Below are 25,972 nucleotides of genomic sequence, written 5' to 3' on the forward strand. Positions count from 1 at the left end.
TCCAGTTTTACTGAGAACTGGGAAATTCTGACTTCCCATTCAGAAAACCAACTGGAACGCCCTCGGAAGTCAGATTTCCCACTGAGAAAATGGGAGCAACTGTTGCGGGATGTAAAAAAGCTAGCAATGCAAAAACATATCACATTTTTGAGAAAAAAAATCTATGTTGCTGTAAAAATTTCTACCAAAACAGACTAAACTGTTAAGTTAAAGGTGACCTATTATGCTTCCTTGAACAGGTTTGGATAGGTTTATGGGCGACACAAAACATGTCCATTACATTTCTGCAAAAAATTATTTTTAGATAATGAGATTTTAGTCTGTCTGTTCTGACTATTTTGAACTGTTTTAGGGTGTCTTGTCACTTTAAATCAAAATCACCTGCTGCTGGCCACGCCCCCCAACTCAATGTTTACACTGGCGTGTGAAAATGGCTGCAAAGAGATGCGCAATTATGCAGCAGTACATCTTTGAAAAGCAGAAGTAGAGAAGTGATTTCCAAGTGGTAAGTCAAAACCAGCTCAGTAGAAGTGCTGGAAATCTGCTTGGGTTGCTAGGTGACGGGCAGAACTCTGCTGGGGTTGCTAAGTGACTGGCCGAATTCTGCTGGGGTTGCTAGGTATCGGGTTGAGCTTGGCAGGGGTCACTAGGTCAGGGGCAGTTCCTTCTGATGTGTGACTTTACGTTCTAAAGGTACTTGAAACGACGCACCAAAAAACATGAAGTGGTTGCCTAAAAATGGCTGGGTTGTTTTTCTAGGTGTTTGATCTGTTTTTAGAAGCAGTAGAAGCCCCAAATGGAAGTATAAAAACTTGCAAAATGTGAATTTTCCATTATACGTCCCCTTTTTAAATCTGCTCTCTGAACTGCCTCAACATCTCCGGGATTCATCCTCCTGTTGAGCTGAAGAACATCTTCTCTCCCAGTCTCTGTTCCACAGGGTTCAGCTGGATCCGCTGGAGAAGGACTGGCTGAGGAGTTCAGCTGTGGGAAACATGGCCGCTCAGCGCCTGCTGCTCGCTCAGGACCCCGGCCTCGTGTTGAAGAAGGTCAGCTTCTGAAACTGAACATGAACCAGGAGAAACTACTCAGTAATTGAGTAACATTTTTACCAAACACTTTTTTACTTGTGTAATTTATTGGAGTGCTACGTTTTACTTTTACTTGAGTAAAAATATGTTGAAGTAGTGCTACTCTTACTGAAGTACAATTTTTAGGTTCTCTACATTCCTCTGGCCAAATCTAGTTCTTATAACTGAAAATATGTGTTCAATCGAACTTAAAATAATTTAAAATCTAGATGCCTGTCTTTTGACTAAATACAGTAACTTTCTTCAAAATCCATCTAAAGTTTTGGATCTATAATGACTAACATCCATTTTGTACAACAAAAACCCAGATCTGACATCATTTGCTTGATTTTTTCTTTTCACTCAACAAGTTTGGCCCAGGGCTGCTCAGTGGCACAGTGGGTAGCACTGTTGCCTTGCAGCAAGAAGGTCCTGGGTTCGATTCTCGGCCCGGGGTCTTTCTGCATGGAGTTTGCATGTTCTCCCTGTGCATGCGTGGGTTCACTCCGGGTACTCCGGCTTCCTCCCGCAGTCCAAAAACATGACTGTTAGGTTAATTGGTCTATCTAAATTCTCCCTAGGTGTGAGTGTGTGTGCATGGTTGTTTGTCCTGTATGTCTTTGTGTTGCCCTGCGACAGACTGGCGACCTGTCCAGGGTGAACCCCGCCTCCCGCCCGGAACGTAGCTGGAGATAGGCACCAGCAACCCTCCCGACCCCATTAGGGACAAGGGTGAACAGAAAATGGATGGATGGATGGAAGTTTGGCCCATGTGACAAAACGTTTGGACAGCCCTGCTCATCTTCGAAAATGTATTTAATGTGGAAAAAGTCTTTTTCCATCCCCAATTTAACCCATATTGTGTTTGTTTCCTCTCTGCTCCCATAAGGACTTCGTCACTGTGAGTAAAACATAAACCCTAAAATCAGTTTGTTTTAAAATAATGACAGCTGGTGTTTTAAAGCTGAAGTATGTAACTTTTTTGTTGTTTTTTTTTACATATTTGCTAAAACTATCACTATGTCATGAGACAGATAATCTGAAAAGATAAATCTCATCTACTTCCTCCCTGAGCTATTATAGCAATCTGAAGAAATGCGTTGTTCCTGACCAAAAACAGCCAGGAAGGAGGGCTTTAGCGCTGTCAATCATGCTTGTTTATGCGCTGCTAAATGTACTAATGGTGGAGAAAGAACTTACCATTACAGGAAAACCTTTTAGCCCCTGTTATCAGTGCCTATACTAACTAGCCTTAGCATTCACAACAGGATCCGTTGACAGGGAAAAGCTGTAGCGTAGCAAAGAGTGAGGGAGCGGCGTGCACACTGGTAGGCCTGTCACAATAACAAAATTTATTGGGGAAAAATTGTCCCATAAGTAATTGTGATACACAATAATATTTTAAAGTAATATAGTAGTTAGTGGCATAATAATGCAAGAACACATTCTCACAGATCAGTGAACTTAAATTGTAGTGAACATTTAACATTGGAACTGGAAGACATTTTAAATATTGTAAATAAATAAACAAAACAACAGAAACAACAAATAAAACTAATAATAAAGTCTCTGTAAACAAAATTGTCCTTTAAAAAAAGGGTTAGTTGAAACCAAAGTGACAGACTGAAGACTTTTGCCGTCCAGTTTTTGGTAGAAAAAGAGAAAAACAATAAATTTAAATGGAAATTAGTTTGTTTGTTGAAATTAAGTTTGTTTTAATTTATCTAACGATTAGTTGCTTATTGCAACAGGCCTACACACAGGTATGATTGACAGCGCTAAGATCCACCTCCTGGTTTTTCTACTGTTGCGATATAGTGACAGCTTCAACAAATATGTAAAAAGCATATTTTTAATAAGAGTAGCATACTGCAGCTTTAAGTAGAAATTCAACAACTGACTGCAGTAAACATGTGAAACATCCCTTATAGTGGGTCAGCTTCCTGTTACCGTGCAACCAGGCAGTGAAACTGGAAAGCTGAGCGCTTTGAGAGAATAATTGGCTTAAAGGAAATGAAATGTTCAAAGAGCCGTAAACACGTCGGTAATCTGCTTATTGGAGTGAATGGAGGAGAATGTGGCGCTGCAGAATGACGATCCTATTAGTGTGGATAAGGCGCTGCTGAGAGTCAGACAGCAGGTGAGGATGAGGAGGAGATAAAGAGGAATCTCATCAGGAGGTCAGGATGCTATTCCATCACCAGAGAGCTTAAATAAAAACAGAACCAGGAAAAAATTTTTAACTTTTTACGTTTTTATTCAAACCACGCTGTTCAGCGTTTAGGTGGTTAACAAAACCGGTTCGTATCCAGCTCATCTTTTCTTCCTCCTGGGATCCAGACTGTTCTCTAAGTTTAAAGTCTTACTGAACAGTTGTCCAGGATTTCCAGAAGCTTTTCAGAGTTTTACTTTCTTCTCAGGTTGTCTAGTAACTAGTTACATTTACGTGAGTAACTTTTTTTTAAAAAATGTACTTTTAGGAGTATTTTTACTACTCTGCCCTTTTTTGCGTTTACTTCAATAATTTTGTTATGAAGGATCTCTACTCCTACTTGAGTAAAAGTTCTGGATTTTCTACCCACTGAATGAAAAGCAAACATGTTTTAACCAAAAATCCACACCTACAGTTTTTGTTAAAGTTTAGTAAGTTTTATATTTGAAAAAAAAAACAGATTTGGAAAATGTTTCTTTTGCCTGATTTTATTTTTTGTTAACTATATGAATTATTGTCATTTTAGACCTGAAAATGCCAAAATTTCCTCTTAACTTTATATTTTTGTTAATTATTAAATGATTGATAATTCAATCAGTCACTCTGTATTTCAGTAGACTTTTTACCAAATACTTTTTCACTCTTACTTGGGTAATTTCTTGGACGGCTACTTTTTACTTTTTTACTTACTTTTACTTGAGTAAAAACATGCTGAAGTATAATTTTTGGATACTCTGCTTGTACCTTTTTTTCCACCCAATTTGTTGCATCAGCATTTTTCAGATCTTGAGCAGATTTCTGATTTTGGATTTCCAGTTTTGAAGTTGAACAGTTTCTATGATTCTGAACTCATTCCTGATTCCTGACTCTATTCAAAGTGATCTGGATCAGTAGTTCTCCAGGCTTTCTGACTGTCTTTCACAGTTTGACATTTAACAGTTTTCCAACTCTTACCAGATTTCTAATTTGGAACAAGTTTCTAAATCTAAACAGATTCCTGAATCTGAACAGATGAGACTAAATTTCTTGTTTCTGACTTTCTCTGTTGACCTCATGGGATGGGAACCTGGATATTCATGAAGGGGGTGAGTTGATTTTTACTGGCTGCTTTAAGAGAATCCGTCTGCTGGAAATGACTGAACTTAGATTTCTTTTGTGCTGCGGGCAAAACATTGACTGCTCAAACATCTGCACATAACCTCACCTTAAGGGTGTTTTCACACCTGATAGACTTGGTTTAATTGGTGGAGAAAGATTTCAGCACTTGTTACATTTTCAGCTGCTGTTCATAATGCACCGTGTCAAACAATCCAAACTGATAGAAAGACATGTTCCCCTCCTTGCCTGTGGAGGCGCTGCATCAAGAACCACTGAAGGAAAGAACACAAAAACCTCCAAGACACTGAGCACAACTTCCTTCTTCACGAAATAGAAACAAAAACGGAGTAGCTTCAGATTTTAGCGATTGTAGGATTTCTTTTTTGACAAGTCATTTCTCCTGCTAGCGCTAAACTCTCGCGTTTGTTTTGGTTGTATTTACCCACAATGCCCTGCTTTTGCTTTTGGAACAGTGTCTGGTTCATTTGGCATTCACATATGTATTAAAACCATGTTACTTCAACCAACCAAGATTGAGGTTTGTAGGCGGAGCGAAGTTAGCTTTTTTGGTTTAATTTTAGAGGGAGCCACTTTTGAGCGTTGGACTGAGAAGTGGCTCAGCAGATGCTCAGTACCACCAGGTGTTTGCTAATTACCGGTGGCTAGTCTGAAGGACCTGACTGGGGGAATCAGTGGGGAAGGGGCTCTGTGAGGCAGACGCTTACAATGAAACAAGACAAAACTTTAAAATATTGAGTTGATTTGTTACTAGTTATCAAATTAAGTTTATACATGTAAATATATTAAGCGTAATAAGTCTTAATTCAATAACATGTAACAAATTATCTTTTTTTTTAAGTTGGAGCTCCATTCTCTTTTTTTTCAGTGTAGGAAGGTGAGCTGTGAGGTGGAGCTTTGTCCTCAAAGGCGGGGCTAGGCCCCCCCAGGCATTTTGGTTGTCATGGAAATGAAAGGGTTTCTCAAACATGAATGAATGAATTAAAGGAACACTCCAGGCATTATTTTGATGAGGGAATAACATGATAACATGATCTAAAGCTCAATAAAGCCAATTTTACATAATACTGCTCCTTCAAAATCTGAGATTTTATTCTTAAATCGTATTGCCGAGCCCTAATTAAGATGAAACTCGGAGGAGCATTTCGATGCTCTGGAGCAGAAATTACAGCATCGGTGGCGTAATCCTCGTACCACTTGAGAGCATTAGGCTCCTTTTCACGCCTGGCTGGATCAAGACAGAGGGAGTGAAATTTTCTCCTTTTCAATGGTCTCCTTCCTGCTGCGCCTCATCCTGCCCGTCACTCTGGATCCAACAGATGCTGCTGCAGGCAGGCAGTTGGCAGCTTGAGCCGGGTCACCGCCGGCAGTCCTCCCTCCTCAGAGAGTCTGATGGCGGGCCGGACTTCCTGCTGAGCCTGACGGGTGTCTGTCATCTTTCACAAACATGTGAACGTTTGACACGGAGCGTCTTTAGCTTTTATGCAAAAGCTGCAACTGACTGATGGATCTGACGTAAATTACTGTTAAAAAATCCAGGTAATACACTACAAAAACACAGAATCTTACAAAGTATCTTCATTTTTTTAGTCTAGTTTCTAGTGGTAATACCTTAGTACACTTATTAGTTTTCAGCAAGATATAGGAGATTGTTTTAGTCAATAATTCCTTAATATTGATAAGGAATTGTTTCATTTATAACCAGAAAAGTTAGATAATCTGACAGTTGAACTGTGAACTTTTTCATCAATATTAAGGATTTCTTGACTAAAAGAAGCTCTTATATCTTTCTGAAAACTTTTTTATTATTATTATTTGAATATTGAAAAATATACAAAGTACTACTTCCACTGGCAGATTGTTTCACGTGTAACAGGAAAATGTCTTGTTAAAAATGAAATAATCTGCCAGTAGAACTAGTACTTTTTAAAATTAATATTAAAACAAATAGTGACAAAAGAAGCTCTTAATTCTTGCTGAAAAGTTACTTGTAAGATAATTTTGTCTTATTACAAGTGTACTAAGATATTACCACTAGGAACCAAACTAAAAATAATTTGTGTTTTTCCAATGTAACTTTTCAGCAAGATTTGGGGGCATATTTTAGTCAATAATTTCTTAATATTGATGAAAAAGTTCAAATTTTATAAGCAGATGTTTTACTTAGAATGGCTTCCGGCAAAATATGACTTAGGCTATTGTTTTAGGAAGGCAAAGATACAGTAAATAAAATGGTGTATTGACATTGTAGTGAAATAATCTTCCAAATGAAATGATACTTTTTCATCACTATTAAGGAATTATTTACCTAAAACAAGCTCCTATTTCTTGCTGAAAGTTACTTATAAGTTAGTTTTTTTCTTACTTTAAATGCACCAGAAACTAAACCAATAATACTTGATGAAATTTTGTGTTTTTGCTGTGACTGCTGTGTTTAAAAACCATAAAACCCGTAGAACTGATCCAGAATTGTTTGGAAGGAAAACATGCTGAATCAGGAGATTTATCAGCCTAACGTGTCACCATCGGTAATAATTACAGCAAACAGAAATGCCCACTTTAAGGGAAGATAACCTGTGAGGTTGTAATTTAGGTGCGTTGAGGGTTTTGTGTTTGGGTCTCAGGTGGAGACACAGACTAGCCCAACGTGTGATGCCGGGTTCGGTTAGCACCTGCTAATGAAATCTCCACCCGCTGCCTCGCCTGGCCTGTCCAGCCTCAGCAGTCGCTCTGCGTCGGACCGCCATCACAGGACAAAACAAACCTCAATTGACCTTCCTGCAGGCAACCGCAGGCTGCACCCGTTTTAGCCGAAGATCAGCACGTAGGAAATAAATGGCTAAAAATATCAGCAGACTATAGTGTTTGGATTGTTTGATTCGCTGCAGCAGCATGAAAGGAAGAAAGTAACAAACTGTCAGAGATTGTAATTAAATTAGGAATAAAGGGTTTTTGGATTTTCCAGAGGTGACAGAAAATAAACCTTATGTGGTTTATTCTGAAAACACTGGATGGGTAAGGATTAAATATTTAGGCTACAAATTAAATATTTAGCTAGCTCAGAGCTAAATGCTTAGTTTGGAGACACATATTTAGCTCCTAACTAAATATTTATTTAGCTCCACTAAATATTTAGTTAGCTCTATTTAGATAGAACTAACTAAATATTTAGATAACTCAGAACTAAATATTTACTGTAGTTTGGAGCTAAATATTTAGCTCGTTCACTAAAGCTAAATAGTGAACAAGCTTGTTCATATTTTGCACTCAATATTAGCACAATATTCAGCGCTAAATATTCAGCACTGAATATTTAGTGCTGAATATTTAGCTTGAAACTAAATATTTAGCTTGTTAACTAAAAGTTTAGTTTATAAGCTAAATATTTACTATGGAGCCAAATGTTTAGTTTATAAATGTTTAGTTTAGTTTATAAACTAAACATTTAGGTTGCTAACTAAATATTCAACTTAGGTTGCTAACTAAATATTCAACTTCAAACTAAATATTTAGCTTGCTAACTAAACATTTAGTTTGGAGATTAATATTTAGTGTGCTAATTAAAATTTAGCTTGCTAGCTAAACAATTAGTTTGCCAAAGAAACTTGCCAACAGAAAAGTTTGGTTTGATTAAACTTCTGTCAAGAACAAATTCATAGTTAAACTGTTTGTTTCTTTTCTACGTTCCTTTGGATTCACCCAGTTTGTAAGTTTAAGATTCTGAATTTGTTTTTTTCTCCTGTTATTTTGCGTCTTGTTGTGGATTTAGTGTGTAGAAATTGTTGGGATTTAGATTTAATAGAACATCATTAAAAACTATCAACAAGTTTGATCCTGATATCTTAACAAAAAAATTCTGTTTATCTTGAGATTTGTACCTTCTGGATGTACTGAGCAGAAAACAATAACTTAGATCGCATTTTAATTGAAAGTACAGTTTTATTTGAGATCATAAAGGAGTTTGTGGTTTCTCATTTGTGTCAGCTTTATTTTATTTTGTAACTAAATGTAAGTATATTTAGGATAACAAAACTGTGCAGTTCATTTGGTAAAAGTAGACCAGAATCCAAAAAACACTAATTAATAACATCCTTATTTCTGCTTTGCAGTGTGTTTTAATAAAATGTATTTGGATTTTTAGGAAATTAAAAGGAAACTGAATGCTCTCTGTTGATGTTTACCAAAACACGCAGCAGTTTTCAGGTTTATTAACTAATCAGTGCTGATGAAGGGAAAATTAGTTGACAGATTGATTAGTGATCAGAAACTTTTCTGTTATATAAAAATTGTTTCAAATGTTTTTGTTGTTCTTTCGCCTACCTACGGGACATTAAATTAATTTAATTTCTCCGTTTATTGCAGCCGTCTGACAGTTTCAGTTATTCCTCTGGAAGTTTCCCTTAGCTTGAAATGCACAGTACATCTTTCAGTGCTTCTGCTGACACAAGGAAAGATTTCGGATCGACTATTTTTAAAATCATTTTCTGCTCCTTTCCGCTCGTCTCACAGTTTCTAAAAATGGTTTCCTTCTTTCTAAATGTGTTTCAGATGTAGGTGATTTCTTTGTGTCCTTCACAGTCGTGCTCACACAGATTGATTAGGGGACATTAACAAACACGATTAGCAACACATTTCCATTCAGCACAATGGTGATGGGATAACTGTCCTTGAATGTGGCTCTTTAGTCGAGAATTAAATCCCACTGGGCTGAATTAAAGCTCACATTACTGCAAAGCAGTTTGTCTGTCGCAGCCAAAGCTGTTTAAACTAATTAACCATGAATTCACTTCAAAGCGGGACTTTATTGAACGAGCCGCGTTTCTCTGTCTGTCTGACACAAAGGCTGAAGCTGGAAAACGTCTTAACGGAGAAGATCGGTTCAAAGCTGAATGCAGCGGGGAGAAAAAGGCAACATTCCTGCAGCGCAGAGACGAATGTTCCCATGAAGATCTGAGGAATACAAACTAATCTACATCTTTCAGGCAGTTTATTTACTGGTTTATTGATTTAAAAATCATTTAGCGGAATTAAAACCATTTTATTTGATTGACTTAATTGCTTTAACTATCATAAGAAGCTACACATCTGCGGTCTATCGTTCTCAAAGCTGCGTCTGTAGTTGTTTTATTTTGAAGGGCATATATTATAATTTTTTACTCTTCATTCAATTCTGTTTAACATCATAGCTCACTTTAATTATATTTACCTTCTTGACAAAATTATTTGATAACGTTAAGAAAAAGAGAGAAATCAGCTGAACAGATGAAAGTGAAGCTAATAGCAATCACGAAGTGTACAGCTTGAATTTGGTTAAATAAAGTAAAGATTTTATCAGTGAAGAGTTCAGGAGAGTTGTAGCTCGGAGACCTAACCATCCGGCATCTAGCTCAGTGATTAAAAAGCTCTCTGTGGTGAGACCAGTCTGCGTGTAATTTACCACGGTGTTTATAGTGACAAAAATTAAACGTATTGCAGCGTTCACATAGGTGTTATGATTTCTGCTCCAGTTCTGACCTCCATTTTTACCTTGATGTGCCTTTCAAGAGCCAACATTCACTGGTTGGTAAAAATAATTGTTTATGCACATGAATCTTATAGGCAGTCCCTCCAGATTTTTTTCTTTCTTTCTTTTCAATCAAAATCACTGATTTTGTGGTGCTACTTTAGAAATATTTGTAAGGCTCTTCTAAAATTACATTATGGAGGTCAGAACTGGAGCACCTAGATCTACCTGAATGCTTCAAGTTTGTTTTTGAATAAAACATTTTGTATGGGGTACAAAATAATTTTACCCCTCTCTCATGGAGAATTTGCACTTATATATGATGGTAAATGTGACTTTCTTTGAAAATAATGCTGGAATCTGATGATTTTTGCGCGAATTTCAAATGTAAATTTCAACAATTGTGGAATCGCAAAAAACTGGAGGGACTGTCTAGATAATTCAAATTGTGGTAAAACAGAGGATTAAACTTGTCAAACAGGATTCCTTTTAGTTTTTTAGGTGACACTGGCTTCTTGATTGTGAATCTGTTGACCCAACTTCTGCTGCTGGGCGCCCCCTGCTGCCCTGGAGGCCTTTAGCAGCTTCTTAATTTGTGTTTCTGCTCAGTTTAACTTAAAAACAGCGACACCAATTATGCTGCCATTTTACTCTCTGTATGTCTATCAGATATATAGTGTTACAGGTGTGTGTTTTAGCTGTCATTCAGGTGTGTGTGGTTGTGTTACAGGTGTGTGTTTTAACTGTCGTTCAGGTGTGTGTGGTTGTGTTACAGGTGTGTGTTTTAACTGTCGTTCAGGTGTGTTTGGTTGTGTTACAGGTGTGTGTTTTAACTATCGTTCAGGTGTGTTTGGTTGTGTTTCAGGTGTGTGTGATTGTGTTACAGGTGTGTGTTTTAACTGTCGTTCAGGTGTGTTTGGTTGTGTTTCAGGTGTGTGTTTTAACTGTTGTTCAGGTGTGTTTGGTTGTGTTTCAGGTGTGTGTTTTAACTGTTGTTCAGGTGTGTTTGGTTGTGTTTCAGGTGTGTGTTTTAACTGTCGTTCAGGTGTGTTTGGTTGTGTTTCAGGTGTGTGTTTTAACTGTCGTTCAGGTGTGTTTGGTTGTGTTACAGGTGTGTGTTTTAACTGTCGTTCAGGTGTGTTTGGTTGTGTTTCAGGTGTGTGTTTTAACTGTCGTTCAGGTGTGTTTGGTTGTGTTTCAGGTGTGTGTTTTAACTGTCGTTCAGGTGTGTTTGGTTGTGTTACAGGTGTGTGTTTTAACTGTCGTTCAGGTGTGTTTGGTTGTGTTTCAGGTGTGTGTGATTGTGTTACAGGTGTGTGCTTTAGCTGTCGTTCAGGTGTGTGTGGTTGTGTTTCAGACGGCACTCCACTGGGCAGCAAAGCAAGGCCGTCAGGAGGCCGTGGACATGATGGTTCACTCTGGAGCCGATATCAACGTCCGATCGGTGAGGATGTGTGAGCAGGTGGGATGGAGGGATGGATGGATGGACGGATGGGGGTCGATGGATGAATAAATTAAATCCTGAAGGATTTAATACAGGATCTGCTGGATCTCACTCCTCTTCCTCCTCCGCTCCTCTTCCTCTGCTGATGAAGTTGTGCCTGTAGGAGATAATGTTTTCTCTCGGCGGATTAAACCATAGCAGACAAGTCACTTATTGGCTCCATAACTACATAATTAACTTTCTGTCTCTGATCGTTAAGGCTGTAATGGCTCTGATCGAAATAGCCTCTGTTGGAGTCACAGACAAATAAAAAATCAATAATCCAGAAAACAGCAAGAAGACGAGAAAAACGTTTGGGATTCACTGGAGGGTTTGAACAGGATGGATTTTCCTGGTATGTATTCGTCCGAAGAGTCGCTTGAATGTGGGGAGAAAAGAGAACAAATCCAGAAAAACTAACGGATTTAGTTTAAAATAATAAAGAAAAGCTTTGAGATTTCCTATGATTCATTAATGGGAAGAATTAACAATTGATGATGGATGGATGGATGGATGGATGGATGGATGGATAAACAGATGGATGGATTAATGGATGGATAGAAATTAAAGTTTGATATTTCTTATTTCAATTGTCTTCTCTTTCTCTCCTCTGATCTGACAGCATGTGAGTTTCTGATTTTTTCATTTCTTAAATCTCAGATCCATGTTGAAAATGAAACATATTTTAAATGATCAGAGCCAAAACATTTCCTGATGTTTTCTGATTCTCTGTTTCTCTCCACTCCTCGCTGAAGGGGGTGAGTCATCTTCCAGTGTCTCCTTACATTTATAAAAACTAAATTTGTGTTTTAGCTGTCAGTAGGTAGAGACAGTTCATTTGGATTTAACACAATTAATAGACATGTGGGTATTTGGAATGCAAATCAGTAGCTGCGTTTCCATTGATTGTATAACAGCGAAAGCTGGAATTATAGAAATAAATTTGCTCAATGGAAACACTTCAGTTTCAACTCATTTTTCAATAAGGATAATGTGGTTTTGTAGGTGTAATCAAAATTACTGTATTTTACAAAATTGCAATGGAAACACTTTTTGCATCGCATGAGTCATGTGATCAACAAACGGATGTTGCTACTGGTGGAAACTACGAAGAGGACGATAGGAAGTGGTCAGATGATGATGGCGCACCATCATCATGTTTTTTAATGATTTATCGCCTGAACAAACTTATTCACGTGCATTTCTTATTTAATGGAAGCATCACATTTGCAAAATTGTGGGGATTTTGGTACATTTTTTGGGCACATTTATACAGGTAAAAGCCAGTAAATTAGAATATTTTGAAAAACTTGATTTATTTCAGTAATTGCATTCAAAAGGTGTAACTTGTACATTATATTTATTCATTGCACACAGACTAATGCATTCAAATGTTTATTTCATTTAATTTTGATGATTTGAAGTGGCAACAAATGAAAATCCAAAATTCCGTGTGTCACAAAATTAGAATATTGTGTAAGCGTTAAATTTTGAAGACACCTGGTGCCACAAACTAATCAGCTGATTAACTCAAAACACCTGCAAAGGGCTTTAAATGGTCTCTCAGTCCAGTTCTGAAGCCTACACAAACATGGGGAAGACTTCAGATTTGACAGCTGTCCAAAAGGCGACCATCGACACATTGCACAAGGAGGGAAAGACACAAAAGGTTATTGCTGAAGAGGCTGGCTGTTCTCAGAGCTCTGTGTCCAAACACATTAATAGAGAGGCAAAGGGAAGGAAAAACTGCGGTCAGAAAAAGTGTACAAGCGATAGGGATCACCGCGCCCTAGTCAAGATTGTGAAAAAAAACCCATTCAAAAATGTGGGGGAGATTCACAAGGAGTGGACAGCTGCTGGAGTCAGTGCTTCAAGATCCACCACCAAGAGACGTTTGAAAGACATGGGTTTCAACTGCCGCATACCTCGTGTCAAGCCACTGTTGACCAAGAAACAGCGCGAAAAGCATCTCACCTGGGCTAAGGAAAAAAAGAGCTGGACTGCTGCTGAGTGGTCCAAAGTCATGTTTTCTGACGAAAGCAAATTTTGCATTTCCTTTGGAAATCGAGGTCCCAGAGTCTGGAGGAAGACAGGAGAGGCACAGGATCCACGTTGCCTGAAGTCTAGTGTTTCCACCATCAGTGATGGTTTGGGGTGCCATGTCATCTGCTGGTGTCGGTCCACTCTGTTTCCTGAGATCCAGGGTCAACGCAGCCGTCTACCAGCAAGTTTTAGAGCACTTCATGCTTCCTGCTGCTGACCTGCTCTATGGAGATGGAGATTTCAGGTTCCAACAGGACTTGGCGCCTGCACACAGCGCAAAATCTACCCGTGCCTGGTTTACGGACCATGGTATTTCTGTTCTAAATTGGCCAGCCAACTCCCCTGACCTTAGCCCCATAGAAAATCTGTGGGGTATTGTGAAAAGGAAGATGCAGAATGCCAGACCCAAAAACGCAGAAGAGTTGAAGGCCACTATCAGAGCAACCTGGGCTCTCATAACACCTCAGCAGTGCCAGAAACTCATCGACTCCATGCCACGCCGCATTAATGCAGTAATTGAGGCAAAAGGAGCTCCAACCAAGTATTGAGTATTGTACATGCTCATATTTTTCATTTTCATACTTTTCAGTTGGCCAACATTTCTAAAAAATCCCTTTTTTGTATTAGCCTTAAGTAATATTCTAATTTTGTGACACACGGAATTTTGGATTTTCATTTGTTGCCACTTCAAATCATCAAAATTAAATGAAATAAACATTTGAATGCATCAGTCTGTGTGCAATGAATAAATATAATGTACAAGTTACACCTTTTGAATGCAATTACTGAAATAAATCAAGTTTTTCAAAATATTCTAATTTACTGGCTTTTACCTGTAATGGAGACGAAGCTACTGACATTTTGTGCAGCCAAAGTCTGAAGCTGATTTTTACTCAGCAAATTCACCAACTTTCTTTTAAGTAAAAGCCTGAAACAAAGTCTCGTGATCTTCTAGTATTTGTGCTTTAGTTCTCTTTATTGTGTCTTTTCTCATCCTTTCTTGGGTTCATTATTACTGTTTAGGTTAGCTATATTTAGTTTTTCATCTGAGTCCATTATTGTTTAAAAATTGTTGCCATATTAGTCCTTTTGTTTTGTTTCTTAGTTTGTTCTTGTTTGTTCTTTCTGCAGTGGAATTTAGTTTCCTTAGATCAGTGTTGGCCTTCTCTTGATCTACAAAGTTCTTCATAAAAATAAATATCTCTGCCACATCGTTTAAAATATATGGGATTTTCATCCAACACAGACTGAATGACTTTGTTCACCTCCTCTGCTGCTGTTACTGAAACTACAATTTTAAAATAGCGCAGAAAATCAACGCCATCATTCACAACTTCTTTTCACCGATTCAAATTCAACTGGAGAAATCCAGCTCAATGGGAGAAATCCCAGACAGAGCACTAAAGGGAGATGAGAATCAACTGGAGGGCAATGGCCAGACTAGCCTCTCAGCTAGCCTACTGACGATCTGCCGCAGAATCCAACAAATTTCTGATTGTTTTTGCAAAAAGTCTGAGATTTAATGTTGTTAAATGGAGAACAGATCAGACCAGTTTGTGCTCCAGGTGGATGTTTCCTTTTCGGCTCGCCGTCTGGCCTTGATGTGGCTCCCAGAACCCCCTGCTGCTGTGGCCTTTAGAGCTGATATTAGACTCAAAGAGCATCTGAAAACATGAAAGCAGCTCAACGTTTGAGGAAAATGTCAGATATTTACGTCTTCATGCTGCCTGTCTTCCTTTGACATCCAGACCCTTGAAAGTGACATCTAACAGTCGGCTTTCTGTAGCAGCTGTTCGTCCGGGAAAACAAAATCCGTGTTTTAAAAGGCGAAAATGACTCTGTATCCTCTGATCCGGAGTCGGCTGGTTGTCTCGCTGCACTGAAGATCTCTGGGACAGCAGGAATAGTGTGACAGTGAGGAGGAGTCTTTGTGTTTCCACATCAAACGTCCTCCAGGGCCAAGGCTGTGATGAGAGTTTACCGTGTAATCTACAGACTCGTCTTCCTAATGAACGCAGACTTCCACCTCTGCTTTGAGTCTTCTGTCACCGAAGTCGGGTTTAAACGGCTTTCTGACAGCGAGGAGAGCGTCTGCTCGTCTCAGACGCTGACAGCAGCTCCAGGTGATGAGCAGCAGGCCGTCAAAAACTACAAACGACTCGCGTTTAACACGATACCGGCTCTGAGTCGACGAGTTTCTGACAGCAGCGAAGGAAACAAATGGACACAAAGAACAGGAAGTGATCAAATCTGAATCCTGCAAAGTAAAATAACTTCCAGTTGTTTACACTTTATTTAAATATATTGGTTTATTCATACTTTCTTTAAATCTGATTGGTATCTGATTGGTTTATTTGTGCTCAAAGGCTGAGCACAAATAAACCAATCAGCCAATCATTTTGTTGCTATCCATTTATTTAGTTTCTTTATTCTGCATGTCTTTGCAGATAGGGCTGGAAAAGCAATTATTTTAATTATTGATTAATCTGTCAATATACTGACGATTAATCAGATAAAAAAAAATTTGGCACATCCTGCAGATTTTTTGTTTAAGAAACACATTAACAGATGCAAACAAACAAATAATTAATTTTTGAGTAAGACAAACATTCAAACAATTGTTATGCAAAAACAATATTTTATCAAGTATTTTATTGCTTAGTTTCTAGTGTAAATATCTTAGTTCACTTAAAATAAGACAAAACTAACTTACAAGTAACTTTTCTGCAAGATATAGGAGTTTGTTTTGTCAATAATTTCTTAATATTAGTAATAAAAAAAGTGCTAGTTCTACTGGCAAATTATTCCACATATAAAAGACATTTTCCCATAAGTGAAACAATCTGCCGGTAAAACTAATACTTTGTATATTTGTTAATATTCAAAATTTATTGTCTTAAAACAAGCTCATATTTCTTGCTAAAAAGTTACTTGTAATTTAGTTTAGTTTTATTTCAGGAGTACTAATATATTCGCACTAGAAAAAATACTTGGTAAGATTTTGTGTTTCGGCAGTTCTGCTAAGAAAATACTTTTATGTTTGACTTCACATCAATACAGTGTAGAGCTGATCTGTTGGTTTATTTTCGGGGATAACCAGTTTATAATTGGGTGACAAAATCTGCTTAATTGGATAATTCATTAAAGAATTTGAATGAGGTGAAGCTAAAATTATACCACTTCAGCAGATTTATTTATATATATTTTTTATCTTCAGTGCAAAATGTATATATATTTTTGCATAGTTTTGGCTTAATTACTCCTCTCAAAATTATGTTGTTTTTTTTAGCAAATGGCCTTTGTTGAGTCTGTACTCTCCAATTAACAATTATTCAAATAGTAAATTAGTACTGGTGATTATTTCAATCATCGATTAATCCAATTGTTGGCTTCAGCCCTTTATGAGATCATTTCCAGTATTTGTTGACATTTTTCTCTCCCTAATTTATTAGAAGAATATTAAGACATATTAATTAATTAAGACATATCATTAATTTCACTTCCACTTCTGAAGGTAAAGGTTAACCAGCGTGTTTGTCCCTGAATGGAAATGATTTGCTATAAAACTTACATGAGAATCATTTTCCTTTAGGCAGTTTTCTGCTCATTTCTGCACCATTTAAGGCCATGAACTGAGGTTGAAAGTCCTTGCTTGGTTAACAAAATGTTTTCCAGAGTCTGCATGTATTTTTTGTGCAGGAAGCATCTAGTTTGCATATTAATATTACTGCTGCAAATATAGAGCTTTGTGCCCCCCCACCTAAAATCAATCAACAGACCAATCAGAAACAGACTTTTTTTATCCTGCTGTAAAGGAAGAGTGATTTATTTTACTCGGTACAGTTTTGATTCACTTTAAAATATTTTTTTAGTTTGTTTTTGTTATTCTTGATGTAAATAGAAGATGTTGGGAGTTCCCAGCTTGTCTTGTGTCATTATTTTCAGGGTTACACCGCTCTTCATCTCGCCTCCATTCACGGACATCGGGAGGTTGTTCAGACCCTCATCAGCACATACAGTGAGTCACACCCAAAGAAACACATTTTGTATTATTTACACAAGTTTAACTCAGTTTTAATCTGAATAAAGGCCCTTTGGATGGGCAGACTGATATTTTCTGCTCCTGTAAACTCCACATGTGCTGCTTCTGTGCAGACTAGACATTCAAATAAATTTTAAGAAACAATCGCAATGTCAGGAGAATATTTTTTTTTCTCTGCTGTCAGTCTGTTTTCCTGGCAGGTTTTCTTTATATGCACATTTCGAATTGATATTCAGACAGCGAGCGTCAGTCAGCGAGGGATTCTTCATCTTTACGCCTCACAGACTCACCGGCCAGAAGAAAGCACTGATGCAAGGCGTTGCTGCCAACAAAGAGCTCAGATTGACAGTTGAACCTCCTCCAGCTCCATTCCTCCGTGCTCCGGTCTCCAGCTGCCTCCATGACGGACCTGGACCATTTACGGCACAACCCATGGATCCTCGTGGATTTATGTGGATAGATTGGTCCAAAATTTATATATCTGGACATCAGAAGAGTGGATGTGTTCAACCAAACCAAATGTAGCATTGCTGGAACGCCAGCTGTGAAGCCTGGAGGTAGAAGTGTCATGGTTTCAGATGTTTTGCTGCAGCAGAACCAAAAGGAAATTGAGGAATAATTGAGACCATCTGTATGCAATCTAAAGGTGCTCTATTAGGCTTCCTTGAACAGGTCAGGATAAATCTGTGTTACTTACTTATGTTGTTTTCTTTTTTACAAAGTCATTCTTAGATAATGAGATTCTATTTTGAGAGGTTTTAGGGCGTCTTGTCACTTTAAATTTAAATAAGCAGCTACTGACCACGCCCCCTCAGCTCAACGTTTAGACTCACAGGTGAAAATGGCTGCTAACAAATACGGAATTATGCGACCATACATCTTTGAAAAGCATTAGTAGAGCCTCCTGCACAATCAGCAAAAATGCAGCAAGTGGTTTCTGGATGGCAAGTCAACAAAACACTTGTCTTTTCCAGCAGCCATTATAGTGTGGTAAAACCAGCTGACCAAACATGCTGGAGCTCTACTGGGGCTGCTAGGCGACGGGGCTGGGCTTTGCTAGAGTGCCTACTGATTTGTGACGTTACATTCTGAAGGTTTTTGAAGCGGCTTATTTTCCAGACACCAAATAAAATTATAAAAATAATGCATTTCATTTATAAAGCGACACTCATAGTCCAGTTATAAAGATTAAAATTAGCAACAGTAACAACGAGCACTAAGCATGAACTTTTTCCCAGAAAGTGGCAGGTGGTTTTCTTAAGCATTTGGGATGCTTTAGAAGCAGTAGAAACCCAAATTGAAGTATGAAAATATGCCAAATGTAAATTTTTGCCTTTAACACATTCAGTGTTTTGCGATAATGAAAACAAAGCCAATGGAATCGTCAAGTCAAATTAGGTTTTAAAATGCCAATAAATCCTAGACTATTGTTCACAAAGTCTGTAGGATACCTGATTATAAGGATATTTTTTGGACACACAAATTACTGATACTGTATTCAGACGGAAAACCAGATTCTTAATCTTGACTGTAAAGCTCTGGTTGTTGCATCATTTCGCTGTGTTTCCACCTCAGCTGTAGGCGGATCTGTTGTTTAACTTTGAGAGTTTTGTGAAGAAAAACCAGGACGCATGCGGCTCGTGTTGATGTCCCACCTGAGGAGGCTGGAGGCTGAGCGGAGCGGCTAATGGTTACCAACGGTAACCGACCCTCGTCATTACCGACACTTTAACTCCCACCCTCGTCCTCCCACCAGCGTTAAACACAGTTTCTGCTGCGACTGTAGCGAAATCCAAGCTGCTCTCCGCAGCAGAGAGAGAAGGACGCGCGTCGCTTAAACACACTTTACATGAAACGGGATCTTTAAACTCCAGCTGAGGGAAACTAAACTCTCCACTCCTGCAGTTTGTGTTTTATTTCAGGAAAATTACACCCACCGCTAAAAAGTTAGGAGGAACTCTTCACTTTCAGCTGTCAGATGTTTCAGGGGTTTCTTGCTTTCACAGCGAGTTTCAAGTCACCCAACAGCATCTCAATGACGTCAATAGGTTTGACTTTCTCAATCATCATCCAGCTTTGGTATGTTTTCATTTATTATAGCTCAGCTTTAGCCTTAAAGGAGACCTATTATGCAAAAATCACATTTTATACTTTTTTAATGTTTCCATTTGGGTCTCTGATGCTTCTAAAAAAACAGCTCAAGCACTTAAAAAAAATACTCACCAAGCCGTTTTTTGTCAATAAGTTCATGTTTTTTTGTCTCTGGAAAATGAGCCATTTCAAAATCCTTCAGAATGACAAATCAGCAGGCACTGCCCCGTTACCTAGCAACGCCTGTGGAGCAGCCCGTTACCTAGCAACACCAGGGAAGTTCCAGCATGTTTGCTTATTTTCACTTGTTTTTTAATCTTTATTACTATACAGCGTCTTTGAGTGTCCTGAAAAGTTCTTTATAAATAAAAATTATTATTTTTATTAAAATTATTGTTTTTTTATTTTGGTGTCTGGAAAATTTGTCGTTTCAAAAACCTTCCGAATGTAACGTCACAAATCAGCAGGTACCGTAGCAACCCTAACGAAGCTGAGCTGGAATCTGCTGGAAAAGACGGTGTTTTGTTGTTGACTCACCATCCAGAAACCAGTTGCTGTACTCTTGTTGGTTGTTCTGGAGGCTCCACTTCTGCTTTTCAAAGATGTACGGTTGTGTAATTGCACATCTGTTTGCAGCCATTTTCACGTGCGAGTGTAAACGTTGAGTTGGGTGGTGTGGAACTCATTTGCATTTAAAGTCTTTAAAACAGCTCAATATGAAAGAAGCAGACTAAAATCTGGTTACTGAAGAATGATTTTGTGCGTAAAATGTAAAGAAAATGTTTTGTATCGCCCATAGGTCTGTCTTAACCTGTTCCAGGAAGCATAATTGGTCACCTTTAAAACTGACCTGGTGCACTCTTTTCAGTTTATTCACAGACATCCTCTGTGTTTATTTCCAGTTTGAAGTTTCCTGGAAGTTTGGTGCCTCAGATAAGCGGACCAGCAGGTGTGGCTCTGCTGGAGTGAACCTGGATGTTGTTGCTGTGTTATTCATCCTGAGAAGCTGCCGTCTCTCCTCAGTCAGAGGAAGGTGTTGACCTCCTCAGCTTCACGTTTTATCTGTAATTACTCACCGTGTCTGTGTGTGGTCTCTGAGCTTTTCTCTGAGCCTGTTTGTGGAGGTTGAAGAGTTTTAAGTGGTTCCTCAGGCACAGGTCTAACCGTTTGTTAATGAAGGTCAGCTGCAGGCTTCATTATTTGATTGGTTTCAGCTTTAATGACCCCACAGGTCTGTCTGCACATCATGCAGTGACATGAAGATGGACTTTAGGATCGCTACGTCACTACTCTATCCAAACAGAGCATCCCGCTGTTTCCAGCTCCTCTATAAAAGCAGGAATAAATACTGGCTATTTTGTGCTAAACTCCTAATTCAGTCCTAACTTATTTTCCTTTATGTCAGCCAGATCTCCATGTAATCTCTTACTGCTTCATCTGTTTGCTTTCCAGTCCTTGTTCACTGGCCAAAGAATCTGAGGAAAGTGGACAAATGGAGGATAAAAGATCTAAAAGTCTAAAAACAATAAAATCAACTGTGTAAATAAAAATCTACATAATCAGACACTTTGAGGTGTGTTTTTCTCTTCACCAGATGCTAAAACGAACATCAGAGATTACCATGGGAAGACAGCGGTTCAGTACTGGAGCGGCTCCAAGGACATCTTCAGCAAAGCAGATCCTCACACAAGTGAGCGAATGATGCTAACTGCTAAGCAAAATTTATGTTTTGGTGTTAATTTGAATTTACTTTTGATCCAAAAATGTATGTGAAAATTCACTTTTTAGTTAATTTGTCTGAAGAAATATTTTGATTTATTTTTTATCTTTTTACTTTTTGGATGGAGGGGAATCACTGGCCTAGTTGGAGTTTTATTGAAATGACGCTTGGTGTGTTGTGTAAGAGTTGTTGTGTCGTGTTGGCATATTGTGTTGTTTCTGATAGTGTGATGTTGATGTGTTGCTGTTGTGTTGTCTCTCTGTGACGCCGGTGTGATTCTGATGTTGTCTGTCGGCCATGTTTGCAGGTAGGACGTTTTGCCCCGGTCGCCGGACGCAGCGCTTTGCTCTACCGTCACTGCGTCTTTCTCGTTCTCGCAGTCAAGGACAGCTCCACCTGGAGTTCGGGGCGGTGCATCAGTCAGCGTCCTATGAAGCATTGGACCTCCATGTTTGACTTCCTGCTGGGTTTTGTTAAAAGTCACCTGAGAACTGTGTGCAGTTTCTGGACATGCAGTGATGAATTCTCAACTAGAAAGATATGGTACCTAAATACAATACTTTTTAAATTTTATTTTAAAATCTTAATTTTACATTTAGTTGCAATTTTCATTCTCTTTCAACTTTCTTATTTTAAATATTTAAATGTTATTACCCTCATTAAGCTCCATAGAAAATTTTACATAACTTGTTGTGTACATCAGCTTGAAAATAAATAGTTAGAGACAAATATAATGCAATGTTTCAAGTGACTATGCCAAGTTTGAGTAAAAACTTGTTAAAAAACATGTGTCAACCTCTGTCTTTCACACTCATGAATGTCTTCATTAACTTGCTCATCGTCCAGTGGAATAAAATTTGTTATCTGCTTTAATAAGACAGATCGGTGCCATTTGTGGAAATGGTAGCAAAAGAAAGCGTGAGCTGAGAATGAAGAGAGAAAAAATCCAGTAAAAACGACAAAATAAATGAGAAGATCCATATAACAACCCAGAGATGTTAACCTTATTTTGCTCAGTGTCCTCTAATCTCTAATATCATGAATTGAATTAAAAGGACTCTGATTTAGCTGGTCTGGGTTAAACTCTGTATAAATCAAGAGCAGAGAAAACCCAACAGCCTCCCAGAGTTTCTGCAGCCGATGTTTGCTTCTTCTTGTCTTCTGTGGGTTAAAACCAAATAAACTTCCAGATCATCTTTGTTTTCTGTGGACTCTGAACGCCGCTCAGCAGAGCATGTTATTGCAGAGCATGCCAACCCTGCTGATAAATGTCCCCGTCCAATTACAAGATGTAATAATTCTGCACTCGGCCTGGTAATGAGGTCTAATGCCGGGCCCCTGTGATAATTCCCGGCCGGATGCCAGCCTGATCAGATGTTGAGCTTTGTAATTAGACTGGCAGAAAATCATTATTTGGTGTTCAAATCGAAAATGAGGTTGGTGAAAGTCAATTTGGCTCGGCTCTGTGAAGCGTAGACAAGAATTTAATGATTTAATTACGGCTCTAAGCTGCTTGGATGAGAGTCGAGCTGAGACTTTAGCCAGTTGGTTGCATCCTGGCGGCCGCGGCTGAACCGGCGGATTTCTACAGGTTCAGGGATGTCACCGAGGTCAGACTGCGACCCATCTGCCGCTCACAGTTTTAACATCTGTTTCCCGACTGGTTAAAAATAAAGCATTTTTGTTTATTTGTGTTGTCTCTTCTGCTGGTGGTCAGAAAAGACACTAAAATATTTGAGTGGATTAAGGCTTGTTCCATCTAACATATAGAAAAGATTTGGGTGTCATGGTGAATTATGACCACTGACAGGAAACCTGCTAATGAATCATCATTTGATTCAGGTGTGGAACCAGAAATAACTGAAACTTTGGACACCAACAATAAGTCGTTGACATAGGCTCCTGATTTCCACCCAATTAATCATTTGCTGGATGTTCAGGACAATTAGCACTTAAAGGATCTTCAGCTGACCCAGAAACCTCAGCAGAACTTCAGAGGTCCACAGGAGACTAGGAACATTTGATTGAATTCTTAAGTTTGCTAAAGGAATACCCAATTAAAAAAAGAAACATTTATTCCAGATGTAAAACAATTCAATAAAAACTCAGTAAGGCTGTTTAGTTTACATGAATAATAATAAAAAAACAAACTGTTATAAAGAAGTGCGTAAACAACATGGCGACGTTTATGTGGCGGTCGCTAGGTGCTAATGACGATATCTCAGTCCAGCCAGAACAGTAATTTTTGCGCAATAAGCAACGTTCAGTCATGTCAATTTAAACTGAAGCGTGTTGAAATATGAAGCGAAATGAGGAAATAACCAATAAAGAGGAGAGATTTGGTCTAAAAATCTATTATTTATGCTTCTGGTGCTTGGAAATGCTAACCTGACTGTATACAGTCCAGTTTTTAACTCAAGCTGTTTACGATAAGCATCTGGATCAAAACCTTTTCTCAAATATATTAGAACAGTGTGCTAAAAAGACTTAAAGCTGCTTCATTGCCACTTTAAACATCCATTACCTATTTCTCAATTTGTTTTGATTTAGCATTAGCTCCTGCTAATTGTGTTAGCTCTAGCTAGTATAGTAAACATCAGATCACATTACGTCTATTTCTTTCAACAGATAAATTGTGTAGAACAGCATATACATTTTTTTTTCACCTACACATGTTTTTTAGGCAGAAAATATAATAAGCATAACATTTCTGAAGTAATTATGAGTTTTTACATATCACAATGTTTTTAGGTTAATAGGACTGGAGGTCATAATTTGAACAGGAAGTGCAGAACTAATGTTGTTTCAAGGCAGCTTCATGCTTCAATCAGAGCGTAATTAGTGAAATGAGAAGAATGGTCTTCTCATTTTTCTGCTGATGAATCAGTTTATGTGCACATTTGTTTGGCTTTATGAAATGTAAAGATGTAATTTAGTGCCAGTTTTCATATTAACCTATTGAAGTCTCTGCTTTTCTAGTATAAGCAAATAAATACAGATTCACAAATTACAGGTGTTTTTGTATTGGTTAAAAATCAGTTTCTATCTCTTTCATCCAAATCTTTGTTGTTCAAGGAAACATTTCTATATTAGTTATTTTTAGAAATAGCATTTGCTTTTGTTCATAGAAGTCAACTATTAGGCATTGCTAAATGTATTTGATAGTTTGACAAAACTCCAATTTCATTGTAACATAACCATTTTTTCTGGTTCCAGGCAGGACTACCTTCATCCCGATGAAGAGTAGATGATGGTAAATTCATAAACCGCTCTCTGTAGATCCTCTGACTGTTACACCTTCAGTTAAAACAGGCTGTCGGGATTCCCACACCTCCTATCCATCCAAACTTCTTAGGCCTTCCGAGGCCAGTTATGGATTTACCTGCTGAGAAAAACAGCTGTTGTTGCCTCAGCTTTCTTATTCATGTGGAAGTTGAGCAGCAGAGAACAGTCTGGGATTGGGAAGGAGAGGAGAAGGCCATGAAATATTCACCCTGACAATAAACATTTCCAGGACAGACACGAACAGGAGAGAATGAAAGAAGGTAGCTTTTGTTTTCCATGGAAGAACAAAGAAAAACCATGTTGGAGTTCACTGTAAAATCAGCCGGTAAACAGAAGTTTATCGACTGCAAGACAAGTCCAGCAAAACAACAGCCACTGATGAAATGTTGGATGGTGTAGAAAATGTTTCACCCTGACTGATTTCCAGTAAGAGAACAAAGCTGAAGATGTTCAGGTAGGATGATTTAATACCGTATCTTCCAGCTCTGAAAACTGATTTATGTCCTGTAATATAAATAATCAACAAGTTTTCCAGGCTCATGTAGCTGCAACCACTGTTAGAGGAGCTCAATGTCAGCCCGGCTGTCGACCTCCCTGCCCATTGCAGCCTCTCTGAGTTGACCTTCCAAACTTCATTCCTGGATCCAGCCGTTATCAGGCTGTCCATCAGTTCATCTGGCTTTATGACCTTCAGATGTTCCTAGTGGAGCTGGCATACACAGGGTCACCCTCCTAATATTCCTTGCCAGATTCTGCATCCACCACATCACTCTACAATCCTCGTTGAATTCTCCTAGTCACCCTCCAGAAACTGTTCTTTGGCTCTGATGCCCTCCTGGTTGTTAGCCAGAATCTTTTTCTTGGGTCTGAGCCAGCAGAGATTCACTGTTGGCTCAGACAGTCTTCTGGTTAGAAACTCTTCGTTGGGACTGGATTCCTCTCACTCTCCAGAGCCTCCCTGTTGATGCTGAAGCCATTCTGATCTTTTTACATAAAGTTTTCTTTGGGTCCGGCCTCCTCAGAATCACCCAGACTGACTGGTGGGTATAGTACCTTACCCATTGTTCTCCAGAAACTATTGGGTCTGGACTTTCCTGTGTCACCCTTCAGTAACTTCCTACTGGAAGTTCCCATTGGAAGTTCCTGAACTTCCAATGCAGCCTCTTCTGGATCACCTTGCTGAAACTTCCCTTTGCCTTTGGTCTTTCTGTTCTCTTTTCAATCATTTATTGGATCTGGTCTCCTTTGCTCACCCTGCAGTTGCCCTTTGCTCTTTCAATTTCTTGTTATTAGGTTGAGCCTCTTCTGTGTCGCCCTTCAGAAACTTTTCATTGGTGGCAGCCTCTTCTGTAACACCATCTAGAAACTCCCTTCAGCGCTCTCCTGATTTCTTTTGAGAAATTCTTT

The 25,972-nt window shown here is 38.5% G+C and overlaps 1 protein-coding gene across 1 annotated transcript in view; it reads left to right on the top strand.

Moving 5' to 3' along the window:
* LOC114152487 (uncharacterized) overlaps positions 1 to 22,073 on the top strand; it is a 40,304-nt gene extending 18,231 nt beyond the window's left edge. The window contains exons 5-9 of the mRNA XM_028030402.1: positions 927 to 1,049; positions 11,259 to 11,345; positions 17,373 to 17,445; positions 21,155 to 21,250; positions 21,588 to 22,073. Of these exons, the coding sequence (XP_027886203.1) occupies positions 927 to 1,049; positions 11,259 to 11,345; positions 17,373 to 17,445; positions 21,155 to 21,250; positions 21,588 to 21,736 (528 nt within the window). The 3' untranslated portion in view covers positions 21,737 to 22,073. The remainder of the gene's footprint in view (positions 1 to 926; positions 1,050 to 11,258; positions 11,346 to 17,372; positions 17,446 to 21,154; positions 21,251 to 21,587) is intronic.
* Positions 22,074 to 25,972: the final 3,899 nt, after the last annotated feature.

This window comes from Xiphophorus couchianus, chromosome 2, assembly GCF_001444195.1.
Source record: "Xiphophorus couchianus chromosome 2, X_couchianus-1.0, whole genome shotgun sequence".
Classification (NCBI taxonomy): Eukaryota; Metazoa; Chordata; class Actinopteri; order Cyprinodontiformes; family Poeciliidae; genus Xiphophorus; species Xiphophorus couchianus.